Here is a 15,847-nt window from a genome sequence, read left to right as displayed (position 1 = left end):
TGCAACAAAAAAAAGAGCACAAATCCAGAAACATAATGCTCTAGTTTTATTTATTTCTCTCTAACAGTATCTCTTTTACAAAACAAACAAATCCCAAACAGGACATTAGTAATGCTCTTTCAAAATAAAGAAAACAAGAAATAGACATAATTAAAAATACAGTGGTTTCGTCTTTGAAAGGAGAGTCCTCAGTGTGATGACTGACAGCCTTTCCCAACGGGAAGAGTGAATTCTGTGATGAACAAACGTAATACGAATAATAATAATGCCCCATTCACACTTTCTCTTTAATTATACACACAATTGCATGCCGCACACACAGGGAAGACAGTGGTTTTCTTCAGCTCTCTTTATTGCTAAAATGTTCAAAATCTGTGATCCTTACTTGCAACTGTGCAAGAGCAGCTACTCAGTGGACATGTTCAAAGTCCTTGAAAATGTCAAATCAATTTAAAAAGAAATTCAAATTTGACAGAAAAAAATGATGTAATTCAGTGAGTCAGTGTTGTGACCTTTCGTTTGTTAACCATAGGCCAACCTGACAGGGCAAACCTGCCCTGTATACACCGGACATGCGACTAATCTGCATTACAGTGCTCTCCAATGTGGATGAATATGCATGAAGAAGTCCACCCTCAATAGTCTTTTACATTTGATACAGTAAAGTTTTCAGAAAGAAATTGCAGCGTTTCATCATAACATGTTTAGTTTAAAGAATTAATCAAGTCTCAAATATGTTGACCTATATCTCCATCAGAAGAGAAATGACAACAGCAATGTGTTAAAGGAAAATAATAACACTCAAAGTATTAATGAGCGATAATCTTTTGACCTCCACTTTTGTTTTGCTTACATCATGCTAGGCACTATACAAACAGGAAGGAGCCAAAATTCAGAAGAACCAATCAGGGAAGAGCATGATTCAAAAAGACACCACAGGTTCTGATAATGACATGTTTCACATGCACACAGTATTTGGGATTGCAGCGCATGTTCTGTTGAGGTTAAATTCATGATAAGGGTCTTTAAATCCCTCACAGCAGCATGGCTGTATTTGTGAAAAGCCCAAAACATACTGTGGAAAGAGAAACAGCAAAAAACAAAGACCAATCGCTTATATTGCAAATCTTTAAATGCTTGATGTTCAGACACACTAACTGATAAACGTCATACTAAGAAGACAATATTGTAAATCTGCAGGTAAACACACTCCACGTCGCATTCGGCTAAAAGTTCACGCACAGAGACTGAATTACTCGACTCTTTTATTTTTGGACATTGATTTTAATGTACCACTTTGATTGGAATGGGACTCATTTCAACACCAAGTCAAACACACACACACACACACACACATTAACATACACTCCTGATTTCAGAAACACGTATGTGCTGTACATTTCGTCACGCTTCAAAGACCGACCGACTCGGTCACAGAAAAATAAAATAACAGAAATTTTTAAAAAAAAGGACTGAACCGAATGACGCTCTCATTGTTCATTTAATATTACAGTATATCTGATGCAGCACCTTCAGAGTTTAAAGACGTAAGAGGGAAAAGAGGGAGATGGCGGTGAAACGATGGGCCAGTGATTTTGTTTTAAAGGGACACAGACATCATCATTGCATACTGTGACGACCCACCTGTGACAGCAGATTGTCTCAACGCGTCTCCATCAGCAAAATGCCATCCAACAATAATCACCATTCAGTTTACTCGGGGGCCCGAAATGAAGGCGAGAAGAGGAAGTGGAGGAGGTGAAGGGGAGTGACGAAGAAGAATGAAAACATCAATCAGGAGTAGACCTCTCCTCCCTCAGCTGCCCTGTCACCATTCAATGTAAGAACTGCAATTCATATTGAAATCATATTCAGCTTTTCCTTCGACCTCTGAGGTGCAAGTTCTCCGTTAAGAAGCCCACGTGTGGCAGATAGGAAGCAAACGGAGCACCGGGGCGTCAAAGAATTAAAAAAAAAAAAGGTGATGGCTAGATCTACCAGGGAGTAGTAGAGGATTAAGAACGGAGGGGTGGAGGCAGGGTGCATTTCTACAGCTTTCAACACTTGAATGCAGTTACCGACAGAGGAAGAGGATGTTTGGAAAGTCAGTGGCACCAGTTCTCCCGTCAGTTGAGAGACGGCGGCTTCTGCGTGACCCGACGTGACCTGGGGCGGCACGGCTCCTCACTCAGAAAAGATCTTTGTTCTTTTCTTCTTTTTTTTTTTTTTATCTACGTTAACTTTTTTACTTTTGTCCTACGTGTTTTTTTTTAGTCTCTCGAGTGTTAGTAGAGTTCACTTGTGATCTGTTCCGTTTGTGAGAAGCGCCGCGGGGGGGCCGAGGTGTGAGGCCGGGCCGGGCTGACGGGGAAGAGAGAGGCGGGGCGGAGCGCGGGGAAGAGCCCTCACCAGTTCATCATGGAGCTTCTGTTGAGGGTCATGAAGAAAACTTGGCTGCTGCCTCCTGAGCGCACCGACGCAAAGAACACCTGCAGAGCGAGGGAGAAGGTTACATAACATATAGTAATTGCAAATCATTATTCAGAGTCTTCACAACTAGGCTTTCATTAGCGTACAATCACCAGAATTGTTGTGTTTTTTCGTTAGCTTTCAATGAACACCTTAAATTTACAAAGGGACAAGGTCCAGGGGATCCTTCCCTGTGTCCCTGAGGGCCTTTTTATGTTCATGCAACTCATGTACCGTCGGCATCAGCAATTTTGGGCATGTGCAATAACAGTATTCGCTCTCTGTGCACACAAAAGCAATTATTTTGGTTTTGTGCGCACATCTGCTCACATTTGCATAAATAAAGTTTATGAAAACATTAAAAATGTAATGAACACTATCTGCTGATACATCTGATCTTGGAAATGTAATACCAGATATAGCAACAACCAAGTGCTCTTTATTTCTAAGATCTATGCAAATTATACAAAACATTGATGCACACAATCAATGTCTTATCGAATTGTGGATACGCATGTGTATTATTCACAAACTTTGTCAGTACCTTGTCGTTCCGCTCACAAAGGAATTTGAGTCTCTGGGCTCTCTTGTGCATGAAGACTCCATCCAGGTGACCGGTCTCTACGGAGCGGATCTCTATGGCTTTCTCCCCCCAGCCCATAATTTGATTTGAGTGGATATAGGCTGGGAAAGAGAACACACAAAACAAGCGTAAATGGCGATGAAAAACATAAACATCTATAACATTCAGCCGCATGATATTTAAAAAAACACCATTAGAACATCCCATAAACCCACAGCATCCAAATGCACAGTGTAGATTGCACTGATGGAAGCTTTACTGCTACTATTTCTAGTGTAATACCGCTGGTTGATACAGGAGGGCAGTGAAGTACTTTCCTACTGAAAGTCAGTTGGCGGACATGTTTTTGGTTGATTTTACTCCCTCACTTTCCAATTTACACTTACATTTGATCCTGTGTATCCCCTTTCGACATCTTTCTGAAACCCTTTCACGCTCTCTGGCCCCTTCTTTCTCCTTACGTGTTGCTTTTAAGAAGCTGCAGAAGCCTTCCACTGAAGGCTGACGTTATGAAAGGATTTTTGAATCCAATTAAACCTCAAATGAACCCCCCCCATGAGTTTGGTTCTCAGGGAACCCGCGAGACCTTTCATCTGCATTGCAACACACTTACAGAGGCACTGAAATGGGTATTAGAATATATCTATGTTTTTAATTTACATCTTTGAACCGGCTTTTTCTCTCTGATGTTTTAATGACTCCAGTGTTGATAATAATCCTCCTAAATGTGCTCAACGCACTGCATGGAGTGACTCATGTTGCCGGGACGTACCAACGGAGGTAGGCATCTCTCCCCACTGTAGCACCACGTCCTTGGTGATCCGCCCGTAGGTGTTGACGTAGACGCCCTCGTCCTCGTAACACAGCAGCATCTCCATTCCATCCGTTTTAGGGAGCACCACGATGGCATGGGGCGTCACCTGGCTCTGGATCTATCGCAGATACACACACGCGCAAACATTTCAGGGGCTTTAATTAAATCTGTCAAATGTAATCATAATCTAGAGTAGATTAAAATATTACTGAGGTTTGGCCGGCTTTTTGGCTTTTTTGGGGACTGTTCTGCATACTGTAATCCTCTAAGAGCAAGTTTGTGGACATTTACAAGGCTGCCGAATATCAGGGAGGGTTGTGCATCAAAAGGTTCAGACTTTGGGACACCATCAGAAGAGTTGATGAAATAAACACACACACACACACACACACACACAGCTTGAATCTGTGCCGTTTACCCCAAATGTACCACAGACAATAACCCAATTAATTCTCCTGGAGTGTGACTCAAAGTCACACTCCAGGAGAGCAACAAGGGATCATATCAGCAAAATGAATGAGTGACAAGGTGATGGAAAAACTCATCCTAGCCCACAGAAAACTGCATCTTCACAAGGATTACTCATCGCCACTCATCCGGCAGCGATGCTCTGAATCAATTTGAATAAAGGTAATACAAATTATTACAAACAAATATGAATTCCACAATAGCGTGTTGTGGCTCTAGCATGACACATTTGTGTGCTAGTAGTAGCATACATCTTTTCAGACTCTTGTGATGTCTCCTGTGGGTAAGATGAATTTATTCATGCAACCTGTTTCTAGTTTAATTGTCCATTAATCTCTATTCTAATGAACGGTACGGCACACAGGCGCATTTAGTACTTCTGTGCATCCACTACGGGGGTTTTACTAGAGATCTATAGAGCTAGTCTAAAGGGTGGATGGCAGGATGTCACCTTCATCTGTTTGGCACACTGCAAGAGAGGTTGGCAGGGAAGGAGAGAGAGAGAGGTAGCATGGATTAAACAATCACCTCAAGAGGAATATTTCTTCATAGTAAGTCAGCACTCACTGGAAAAGCAAACTCAATCTACAATTGTGTGTCCTCACGCCTGTTATCAACCGTTTATATTTACTGAAATATGGCGGAGATATAGAGTTTTGCCTGAACTGTTTGCGCTTGATTTGGATACAAGCATGCGATTAGTGAAGCCGCCACGGCATAAACTAATCTGTATGCAAGTACTGACATGGATTGGCATTCAAGCGTGCACATTGATAACTACTGATGGCTCGCCTCGCTTTCCTGACTGACTAAATGCTGCCATGCGGACAAGAAATACGCTTACCTCTTAGAAATAACCGTCTTTTGGTAACCTTTGTTGCAAAAAGAGATTTTGTAGCAGCTAATGCTTATTGAATTTCTTGAGTACGTTGGTCATTTTTCGCCCCGTTTGGTGTACAGGGCGTTCACAGTCCAAGCCCAGAGCAGCATATTTAGCAAATGAAAATAGTATCAGATAAAAGAGGTAAAGCGCACATCAGTCTTTTACTTGCGTGACGTTAAATCTATCACACGGGTAATTTGTCAAATCAAAAGTCATGGCATTCCTTGAAGCAGATCCTCAAGGGACAGTGGACGAGTCACTGCTGACCTTGGCACAGCATAAAATCAGCCAGTAAGAAGAACTGGAAAAACAGCATCATTTCTCTCCGCTGCCTCGTCGTCCTTTCATTTCATCTCATTGCACCTGAGCCACTTACAGAAGCTACTTGCTCAGTCAGGCGCAGCCTTGCACTTACATGCGAGGGGATGTAGATGTCGTAAGGGTTGCCCGAGTCCACGTCAATGACGTGGAAGCCCACGCTGGAGCCGTAGATGACCTTCAACCTCTGACCTTCCTCCACCGTCAGGTCAACCAGCTGGGGACGGTGCTGCAGCTCGGTGAAGGACTGAGGGGGAAACAGACGAGGGGGGGGGGGGGGAGGAGAGGAGGAGAGGGGGCAAAGAGGTTCAACGTGAGCAGAGCGTTAATGTGTGTGTGTGTGTGTTGGGGTCCGTGCTTCCATACCTTAAAGGCCATGAACTTGTGGTAGGGTTTGGGAGCCCAGGCATAGATTTCCACAGAGTTCTTCAGAGCAATCACAAGGAACTTGATCCTCTCGTATTTGACTGGAGACAGGACATAGAAACATGAAAGGTCAAACCTCTGCACGTGAGCCGTGTGACCCAATGAAAATATTGTGTTTCATGGATAATTATCATTAACACTACTTTCTTTACAGGTTTAGATATCCTCCACTTGATATGACGAAACACATTAAGGGTAGGATGTAGTAAAAATACTTGGTATAAGGTACAATTGTAGTTTCATAAAAATGAAAAGAATAAAAGCCCATACTTCTGGACAAACTTGAATTACAGGTAGCAATGGTAAAATGCAGTTGGTGGGCCTTCTTAGATTGAAGGATGACGCTGCTCTCCACTGAGCAACAGTCACCCCTCAATTCCAGATTCCTTCATGAATGAGATACACACACATCCACAGATCCTCACCAACTTTATAATGCACACAGCCCTCCAGCTCCCCGACTGTAATCCATCCCTGCTTCTTCTCTACTTCCGGGTCGTTGTGTAATATTCTGTTCCTCAGCCAGGACAAATAGTAGACACGCAACTTATTCTTTTTCCCTGAGGGGAGAGGGACAAAAGTAGAAAGAGAAATGAGATTGAATTAGGGGGAATGAACAGGAAAACCAAACGGCAAATATATAAGAAACCTATTTAGCTGTTATCAGCGACCCTTTAAATGTGTCTCTGTTCGAACCTACCAGATATGGTGACCAGCACATTGAGCCCCTCCAGCACGTCCATCTGTAGGAAGCGCCGCCTGGTGATCAGGTTATAGACTTTTCCCTGTCCGCTTCGGTCTAGTAGCATGAGACCGTTCTCCGTCCCCACCAGCAGGTTCACGCCTGAACACGCAAATAGGCGCAAGAGTCAGAGACACAGGACGATATCTGGGACGTCTCAGGTGTTCGTGATCTGTAGGATGCTCCCTCCTACCCCAGAGTGCAGCACACAGGATCTCTGAGTTGAAGCGCTTCTTGTATTTGCGGATCTCCGGAGTGTCGCTGTGGGGTCGGATGTTGGTGGGGTTGACGTTGACCACGGAGATCTTGCGGGCTTCGTTTAGCCGGGCCTGCTCCTGCCTCAGCAGCTCGCTAGAAAACATGGCTGGGAGAGCACAGGAGAAAAGATTGGCACGTTGCACAGCTGTGCGGGCAAAACAAAAAGTCATGTGCTTTGCTCACCTTCGGCGGAGGTCTCGTCGTCGTTCTCACTTGGGGAGGTTTGATAGACACGGGGATCAACAAATGGGGTGAAGGACGATTTGGACCCGCCCAGACCGAACTGTAATCAATAAGCAGCAGCCCATATTAACATCTGAGTTTCACGAATGGGTCCGTGGAAAAAAACACATATGGACAGTTATTAATAATAATTGTAAGAATTAATTCATAGATTTCATTCAGTCTTAAAATATATTCCCATGAACGGGTCTGTGTCTGACCTCCGCCATGTCGCCCAGTTCCTGCAAAGCCGAGGTGGGTGTTGCCGAGGGAGAGTTGCTCTGCTGCAGCAGGTCAGGGAGGTTACCGTGGTTACTGTGATTCCCAAACCCATTACTCTCAGTGTGGCTCCCTCTCCTCCTCTCCTCCGTCTGAGGAACATCAAAGAAGAGAAGAAGTTCACAGCAAAGTTGGAGCCGATGTAAAAGAAGATTCAGTGCCGACAAAGAAGCCAAATGATCACAGCTTGAGAAAAAGGTTATGAACAAAAATACTTTTTTTCCCCTTGTTTATTTTCATTCCCTCCTCTTTAAATCAGTGTGGCGTGTGTGTGCGTGTGTGTGTGTGTGTGTGTCCGTGTGTGTGTGCACATGCATCACCTCTCTCATCACTAGAGTGCCATCCTTGGAGCTATTATAGGCATCTCCCAGAGAGTCCTCTGTCAGCCCTCCATACGTCTCACCGCTGCTTTTTGCTGCTGGCCTGCAGCAGACACACAAGACACACACACACACACAGTCCGGATTATTTACAGAGCAATTCTACCAAAACTATACTGACAGGCTGCTGGCATGGCGCATATTTCAAAGACATGCAATCTTCAGCACCAATGAATTCCGACAAGTAGCGCTTGGGAAAAAAGAAAACAACAACACAGAGGGAGAGAGCCACCAAAAACAGAGGGGACGACTTACATGATGCGGGGGATGTCGCTAACAGCAACAGTCCCATCATGGCCCACTGTCTCCCCGTCCTCATCGCTGCTCTCTGAGCCGTCACTGGAGGACGAGTAGTCTGTCACCTTTAATACGATGCATGGAGAAGAGACAAAACACAGTGTGGGTTTGGAAACCCTCTGAAACATTAATATATGCTCTTCTAATAAAGACCACAATTTAAGTAATATTTTAGCTATCTATTGTAAGCCTGTAAGACTACAACCAAAATAAATACAGGGATGGTGATGGTGAATAGTATATATATATATATATATATATATATATATATATATATATATATATGTTTACATATACTATTCACCATCACCATCCCTTCTTTAGTACAATTATTGTACCTTGACTGGCGGTCTGCTGCCCTCCTCCACCCTCAATTCTCTGAGTTCCTTGGCCAATGCACTTAGGTCCTATAGAGACGGACAGAAGAGGAGAGGAGAAGGAATCAAAGTCAGTTCATCAGTTCTGCATCATCGGTTGTCAAAAGCTGAGGAGTAAGAAACCAAATGACATAGGAGGCCAAGGGTAGCAGAGAGGGGCAAAGATCAAGGGGCAAACCCTCAGCATCACAATAAGAGGACAACTGATTCATTGTCAGGCAAACTTGCTGGCCTGTAAAACTTAGATGACTGAGAACAAGAGGGCTTATCTGAGATCAGGTGGTCTGCTCATTCACGCTCGTTCACTGGGACTTGATCACAGATCAGCACTTTTATTCGCTGACGGCTATGTGAAGCCTTGGCGTTGGAGGAGGGAGACAGATGGTCAGTCTGGACGTACGGGAGGAGCGCAGCATCAACCTGCACTTCCTCTGCCAATCACCCGCACGCCAACTGGCCCGTGCTTCCCTTCCCTCCCACTTCCACCCAGCCTATGAATCAGACCAAATCATGCAGGAGGGAGGGGGGGGGGGCGGGGGGGAGGCGCGCATCATTCACGGTGGGCTTACCAGCTCCTCCTGACCAGTAACCATGACAACAGAGAAACAGGAAAAGAGATTCAGAGACGATTGAGGTAGTCCTGGTTACACACACACACACGCGCACACACACACAACCCGCACATGCATACACGCACACGTGCACAAGCACGCGTCCACATATACTCCGTCAGGAATGTGTGTGGAAGCACAAATGTACTTCCATCACACTCCAATATTTTGAGGATAAAAAAAGAAGCGTCATGTTCTGGTGAAATGAACAAACTTCACCATGCCGGGGGAAAAGAGGGGATTCCGACCGAGGAAAAGGAGAACTCGGGACAAATGAAAGGGGACTCAAGTGTCACTAACCTCATCTATGGCTTTCTTATAGCTCTGAAGAATGAAAGGACAAAGAGAAAGAAAGAACCGGATGAATGGCAGAAAAAAAGGGAGAAGAGGCCCGCAGAAGATTCCCTGGAGAAGAGGTCGCTGTGAATGGAAGTGAGTGATGTGTTACGTCTGTGTTGAGCAACTCACTGCAGGTCTGCTGGGTCTGGCAGATTCACGGCCCTCCTCCTGTTTGGACTTTGCCTCCTGATTGGGTCCTGGAGGGGATTCTTCCAGTTTGGCTTGACCTATCAGAACAAGGGAGTAATTACACATTTGATCTAGATACATTAATCTGTTGTACATCTATTGTGAAAAAATACGTACATTTGTTGATATTTTGAGGCTTTTTTGCTATTTTGATACTATCTCCTTTTTTTCTTACAGCTCAGCCATTTATACTTTCAACCCCTTTCTAAAATAACACCCAAGTACACCAGTCCAACCATACTTCAACCTCTCTATATGCCACGTGTTTGTCAAGGTGACAACCATGCGTATCTTAGATATCCCTCTGGCCCGTTGTCTGACACATCTCAGCACGCCTCTCTCTATCTCCCTCTCTTATTTCCTCTCTTCTATCTCTCCGGAGGCTGAGAGTAACAGGGCACATCAGGCAGGTTGATCAGAGCAGAACTGCGACTGACATCGTCCCCTCTGATAGCCTGGGAATCTCGCTGAAGCCCCGTGAGGGCGTGCAAATGTATCTCTGTTCGCATGTAGGGCAAGGACATGCACCCAGGTTTTAAAGTTCACATGCGAACGCGTAGGCATCTGTTAATTTCACACGGTGTTCATCTGCTTGAGAGTATATATTTGTGGCTCTAAGGGTTTGGGTGCAGCGTTTCGTACCTCTCCTCTCAGCTGAGCCTCCCTGAGATGAAGGGGAGGAGGAGGATGATGAGTTGGAGGAAGTTCTTTGCAGCATGGCGTCCAGAGAGAGCTCGGAGCGCCGCAGGTCTGGGTTACTGAAACGAGTATTAGTCAACAATTAAAGCATATTTATGTGTGACAGATGCGCTTTTTATGCAAATTAAAAGCTACAGGTGAAGAAAATGTATTAATTTAACCAGTCTGCATGAATGTGTTGGTGGGTTAAAGGTATCATCTATACTATATCAGTGCCTTCCGTGTGCTGGCTTTACCTGGCCCGTATGAGGTGAGAACCTGTGCGAGGTCCCAGACCCACTCCTCCATTAGGGGAGTTCTTCCTGACCAGGGCTGGGGAGATGGAAGTGGTTCTCTGAGGGACCTGAACACAAAGAAAAACCCACAGACAAAGGTCAGTATCGCTGGTACGGCTTGGTTTTTAATGCCCTAGCAAGGAGTTCAAAGTATCCCAAATACTTTATATTTATCATGATATATCCCAATAAATTGGTGTAGTGGTATGGGAAGACAGGTGTGTTAAACTGTTCGGTGGTACTCTAATCACTACTTATATTTCTCACTGATGTTGATCGGCTGATAGTGTTAGACCTGTTCTGTTTATAAAATAATATTTATAAAATATTTTCAAATCTTTTTATCTATGGGAAAATGTATCAGTGATTGTTTTGTGATTGTTGACCTTGGGCGGGAGGTCCTCCTCTCTCAGCCAGGCGGTCCTGTCCCGGTCCTTGTCTCTGTCCCGGTCCTCTCTGCCTGTGATGCGCTGCGGCGGTCCGGGGGTGTCCGAAGTGGGGTCTGAGTTCTGGCGCGGCATCTCGGGCCTGGGGGAGCCCACGCTAAGCCCCTCACTCAGAGCCGAGCCCGTCTGGTCCTGCAGAGACTGCGAGCCGGACATTGAGGCGGAGTGGATCTTCACTGGAATAAGGTGCGCCATCTGTGGGATTGAAACGTAGAGATAGGAAAGAAGACACAGTAAGGAGCCAGACAGATAAATGATAGAGCAAGATTGAGTTCTATGGAGGCATGGACTTTTAAGGAAGTGTTGAAGGAGGGAGGAGATTATGCAATTATTTGTTTGTATATGCTGTTCATCCTTTTTCTCCCAGGTACACACACACACACACACACACACACACACACACACACACACACACACACGCACACACACACACACACACACACACACACACACACACACACACACACACACACCTGTGGTTCGATGGAGCGGTGGGTGGGTGGGGTGCGGGCGGGCTGCATGCCCCCACTGCTGAAGGACTCGGAGCGGGGAGGGAGGGAGGGGTCGGAGATGCGGTTGGCCACTTTGTGCGGCAGCGCTGGGGAGCTCTGTCTGTTCAGCTTAGATCGCTCCTCCACCTGGGACGGGTCACATGCCACCATCACTCACAGCCAAGCACGCCGCACGACCAATCACCACGCGCGACCCGCTGCGGGTCTCGCCTCCCAGTGAGCCCGCCTTACAGCCACAAGACAATCTTGCCATCGCGCCGTGGGACAACTATGCCTTTGTCTCGTATCAGTTTTCTCACTAATTTATCCTGAGCCGTGAGGAAACGGCCGCTCTGAGAAATTCAGTGGAAATGTTTTCTTTGCAATGTTTTCGTGTCTCCATGGCACACATTGAGCAATGCGAATGTCTGGTGGCTGTTGGTACAGTACAAGAATGATGCCTAATCTTCTATAGCCATCAATTAAATCTGAATAGGTGCACACATACCAACCCAGTTTGGATTTCTGTGTACATAAGGGCTTGATTGACTGCTTCCACCTACTTGTGGGAGTGCACATAAGCTCCATTGCCAACGAGCACCAAATATTTGAGTGAGTAAGGCACAAAGGTCTACTTGCCGGTGTAATCAGATTACCAGATTATTTTCTGTGCAGCGAGAGAAGGCTCCAAACGGCCCAAATCCCACTTTTTCCACTCTAAAGAATCGACTCAACGGTGAGTCATGGCTCAGTGGGGCACAGTGTCAATAGCCCCCAGGTAAACATCTGTGCGCAATGAGAACTATCCCCGTTGGAGGCTTTCTGTAATTCCACATGAGCCCATAATCTTGTGGGATTAATCAAGATTATGACTTGGATCAGAACAACCATGCAATACTGTGTCATTCCTCAGATTTTTGTTAGTTGCCCGCTGGGGAGTCAACTAGTGAGGTGTCAGAAAGCGCCTCAGGTACTTTGTTAGTTGTCCTCTTTGAAGGAAAGGGGACGGAGGACAAATTGTAGACAAAGAACCAATTGAAAAATAAATATTCGATGATTCAGTAGAAGCACTGCTGTGATCCAAGTGGAGTTTAATCTGTTGATGTTTACGTGATCAAGGTTAGCATAAACATCAACCCACCTTCAGTGGAAAGAAGGATCCCTTTACAGAAGAGAAACATTTCGGGTAGTGCACCTTAAATCTTCATTTTCATGCATCGTGTTCGGGTTTATCCCTCGCCTCCCACCATAAAGCACGTGCAACCATGGCAATACTTCAAAGATGTTAAAACAGAGACTTGGAGGAAGTTAATTGTGGCCACAGCGGCATCTACACTAAGAAAGGACAAGGAAAAAATATTAGGAGGGAGAGAAGATGGAGGACAGAGGACATCCTCTGAGGATCCAGGTGTGTATAAAGGATCCCACCACCACCTGGCCTGCACCCATCACCACGCAGGAGTTGATTGAATGGTTGACTGACCTAAAAAGAAGATGGGATGAGTGGGTTTCTGCCCCCCCCCCCCCCCCCCCGATGAGATCGACACCAACATGGCGAAGAGCGGGCTCGCCATGGTGCTTTGTGGTTCAATGGATGGAAAGGGCAACACGGGGGTAAAGAAAGGGTAACTAGGGGGCAGAGTGTGGGAGGGGTGTTAACTGAGCTACCTATGCATCAGGGCGATGTCAGAAACTGCCCCTGGATATCAGCACCTCTGCTCTGGATCTCAGTCCCAGTAAAAATAGAGTAAGTTTTAGAATAAACAAGTAGATTAAGAATAAAACACACACAAATACACACTTTGTAGAGAAGAATGTTCATACAATCCTTAATGCCAATGTGGGTTTGCTATCTATATATTATTCTCTTGTACTTCTTACTTCATGAGATCTAGTTTAATTTTAAGGTGATTGGACAGCGTGTGTTTACACCATGTGTGTCCCTCGTCTTGTCGTCGGTTTGTTTTTCATTTGTGTTTTTCCTATGAACCCTGAGCTTGATGTTCCTGTTTCCACGTGATCGTGTTCCTGCTTGCTCCTAGGCATTTTGTATCTGTAGTAATCAAACAGCGGTTTGTTCTCATGTTACAGATCCCGACAAGATTTGGTTAAAGGGCAGTAGTTTTTTTTTTGTTGATTTTATTGTTATTTCTAATTTTATTATCTATTTTTAAGCAGATTAGATTATAAATTCACCATATAACCATCAAATAGAAAAAGAGTGTGCACCCTTGAGGTGGTAAGGGAACACAAGCTACAACAATTAGATAAGCATTGGAATTCAGCATGTAGTTATCATGCAGGTGGTCTTGGAAATTCCTTTTTTTACCTACAAAATAGTGTGTTTGTGTGTGTGCCTGTAAGGTGTGTGTGCGTTAGATAAGGGTCTGGAAACCTGCATCAACGGGGTTGATGCAGATCTGGTTGAGAGATCCAGAGGGAGAGCCGTTGGGGGAGCAGTGGGGGCTAGGCGCGGGGGAAATGACGACGGGATAGCAGGCCTGGTTTGGCAGGATGAGGTGGGCATGGAAAGGTGAAGGCGATTTGCCGGGTGTGTTGGGAAAAATGTCGTTGGGGGAAAATGGAGGTGAAAAGGTACAGATTGACCACGGGGCTGACCCAGGTTTTGGGGAGGTTGGACTTAAGTTGTCATATGAGCCATTCATTCGTTTAACCTCAGCCAGGTTGTGTTTAAGCATGTCGGCCGGGGCGGAACTACTGAGGTCAAACATAGAGGAGCTACCTTTTAATTGGGTACCAGGACGAGGTAAATGATTGTTATCAGGGACTTCAAGAAAACTGTTGGAGGCAGGCGAGAAGGAGCTCCTGCTTCTAGGTGAGAGGGAGCGGAGAGCATTGCAAAGAAAGGATGGAGAGGAGTGATCATTATTAACCATGCCGGTAGAGAACCTTCTCCTCCATCCATCCTCATACTCCGGTTCTATGTCTACATCTATTCTACTGCACGGTGAGTGTGACCTGCGACGAAAGCCACTAACCAGTTTGACCCCAGGGATGGATAAGTGATTAGTTCCAGACTGAGGTGCCTGGATCTGTCCCGGCGGCTGAGGATGAGGTTGTGGGGCCTTAAACTGTGGGTCAGGAGGCATTAGCCCCTGGATGGCTGCCTGACTGGGCGCAGAGAGAGGCCTGTCTCTAGGCTTCTCTTTCTGAGGCCCCACAGGATATGGATTGGGTACTGGATTGGACTGGCTGACTGGCTCTTTTCTAGGACGCCCTTTGTTACCCTTAGTAGGCTCCTTACTGGGCCCTTTGCCTGGAGTGTGTTCCAGGATGGGCCCTGGAATTTGGCCCCTAGAACTAGCCCTGAACTCTCTGACCTGCTGACTTATCTCCTGCAAGAGCCCCGCATCGAGGGCTTCTCCGGGGTCTAGGGAAATGCGGATGTTGGGGATTTGGGTGGGGAGGAGATGGGCATTATCGCACTGGGCTCTCTTAGGTGCCTGAGCTCTGTGTTGGCCGTGAGGGACGGGGGATGAAGCCGGTCGGTTGAACGACTGGTGATGTCGTGGTTGGGGGCGGGGCAGGTTACTCTGAACATGCTGCTGCTTCGGGACCTAAGAGTCAGAGTCAGAGGAGTGTAAGCGACAAAACAAACACATTCAAAGCAGACACGACACTGTTATTATTATGATGGAAGTCGAGCGTTCATTTCAAACGGACAGCTGCTTTTAGGAAGACCTGCTCAACAAGATATTGAGAACACAAGAAGGCCCCCGTGGTGTTAAGTGTACAGAAGGGGTTCATGTGCTACACATTACTTGTATCACCTCTAATACTTTCCATGTGTTTAGTGCACTGCTTTCCTCGGACACAACGTTTTTTTCCTTTACTCTCACAATGATTTGACAACTTAAAAAAAATAACTCCTGCCTGTTATTACTGAGACTTACCTCTTTAGCCCAGGCAGGCTTGTCGCTGGGATTGTTGATATCTTTGTAGTGGTAAAGCGGTTTCTTCTCTGCCTGCCTTCCCTCCTGCTGCTGCTGCTGCTGCAGAGACACAAGGTAGGCTCTCTCCTGCTGGAGCTGCCTCTGCAGCCGCTCTGCCTGCCGCTGCTCCTCTATCTGTTTGCGTTTGTACTCCTGGAGGAGCATAGGGAGAGGACGACAGGAAGAAAGCAGGGTGGATAAGGGAGGAGAGGAAGGTAGGGAGATCAAGAGGAGGGAAGAGAGGATGAGAAGGGAGAGAGAGCCACAGAGAGATTAACAACAAGGTGAGCTTTTATTGCATATCTATCAGTGATCAGCCGGAACAGAA

At 45.9% G+C, this 15,847-nt stretch overlaps 1 protein-coding gene across 17 annotated transcripts in view; it reads right to left on the bottom strand.

The window, feature by feature from the left end:
- Positions 1 to 23: 23 nt before the first annotated feature.
- tnika (TRAF2 and NCK interacting kinase a) overlaps positions 24 to 15,847 on the bottom strand; it is a 50,401-nt gene continuing 34,577 nt past the window's right edge. For 2 of the 17 annotated variants that reach the window (XM_062557486.1, XM_062557488.1), the window contains 22 exons: positions 15,481 to 15,672; positions 14,566 to 15,144; positions 11,549 to 11,713; positions 11,016 to 11,270; positions 10,591 to 10,697; positions 10,298 to 10,413; positions 9,596 to 9,693; positions 9,428 to 9,451; positions 8,478 to 8,546; positions 8,098 to 8,204; positions 7,783 to 7,885; positions 7,405 to 7,554; positions 7,145 to 7,244; positions 6,897 to 7,067; positions 6,662 to 6,805; positions 6,387 to 6,521; positions 5,902 to 6,002; positions 5,633 to 5,782; positions 4,786 to 4,803; positions 3,825 to 3,984; positions 3,014 to 3,153; positions 24 to 2,489 (listed from right to left, as the gene is read on the bottom strand). In XM_062557486.1, coding sequence (XP_062413470.1) covers positions 2,406 to 2,489; positions 3,014 to 3,153; positions 3,825 to 3,984; positions 4,786 to 4,803; positions 5,633 to 5,782; positions 5,902 to 6,002; positions 6,387 to 6,521; positions 6,662 to 6,805; positions 6,897 to 7,067; positions 7,145 to 7,244; positions 7,405 to 7,554; positions 7,783 to 7,885; positions 8,098 to 8,204; positions 8,478 to 8,546; positions 9,428 to 9,451; positions 9,596 to 9,693; positions 10,298 to 10,413; positions 10,591 to 10,697; positions 11,016 to 11,270; positions 11,549 to 11,713; positions 14,566 to 15,144; positions 15,481 to 15,672 — 3,168 coding nt within the window. In that variant the 3' untranslated portion in view covers positions 24 to 2,405. The remainder of the gene's footprint in view (positions 2,490 to 3,013; positions 3,154 to 3,824; positions 3,985 to 4,785; positions 4,804 to 5,632; positions 5,783 to 5,901; positions 6,003 to 6,386; positions 6,522 to 6,661; positions 6,806 to 6,896; positions 7,068 to 7,144; positions 7,245 to 7,404; positions 7,555 to 7,782; positions 7,886 to 8,097; positions 8,205 to 8,477; positions 8,547 to 9,427; positions 9,452 to 9,595; positions 9,694 to 10,297; positions 10,414 to 10,590; positions 10,698 to 11,015; positions 11,271 to 11,548; positions 11,714 to 14,565; positions 15,145 to 15,480; positions 15,673 to 15,847) is intronic. The other 15 variants (XM_062557489.1, XM_062557490.1, XM_037485826.2 and 12 more) reach the window with 9 other exon arrangements.

The sequence above is a fragment of the Pungitius pungitius genome, chromosome 14 (assembly GCF_949316345.1).
Source record: "Pungitius pungitius chromosome 14, fPunPun2.1, whole genome shotgun sequence".
Classification (NCBI taxonomy): Eukaryota; Metazoa; Chordata; class Actinopteri; order Perciformes; family Gasterosteidae; genus Pungitius; species Pungitius pungitius.
Note: the sequence above shows the minus strand (reverse complement) of the source record. Positions and strands in the feature narration are given on the sequence as shown.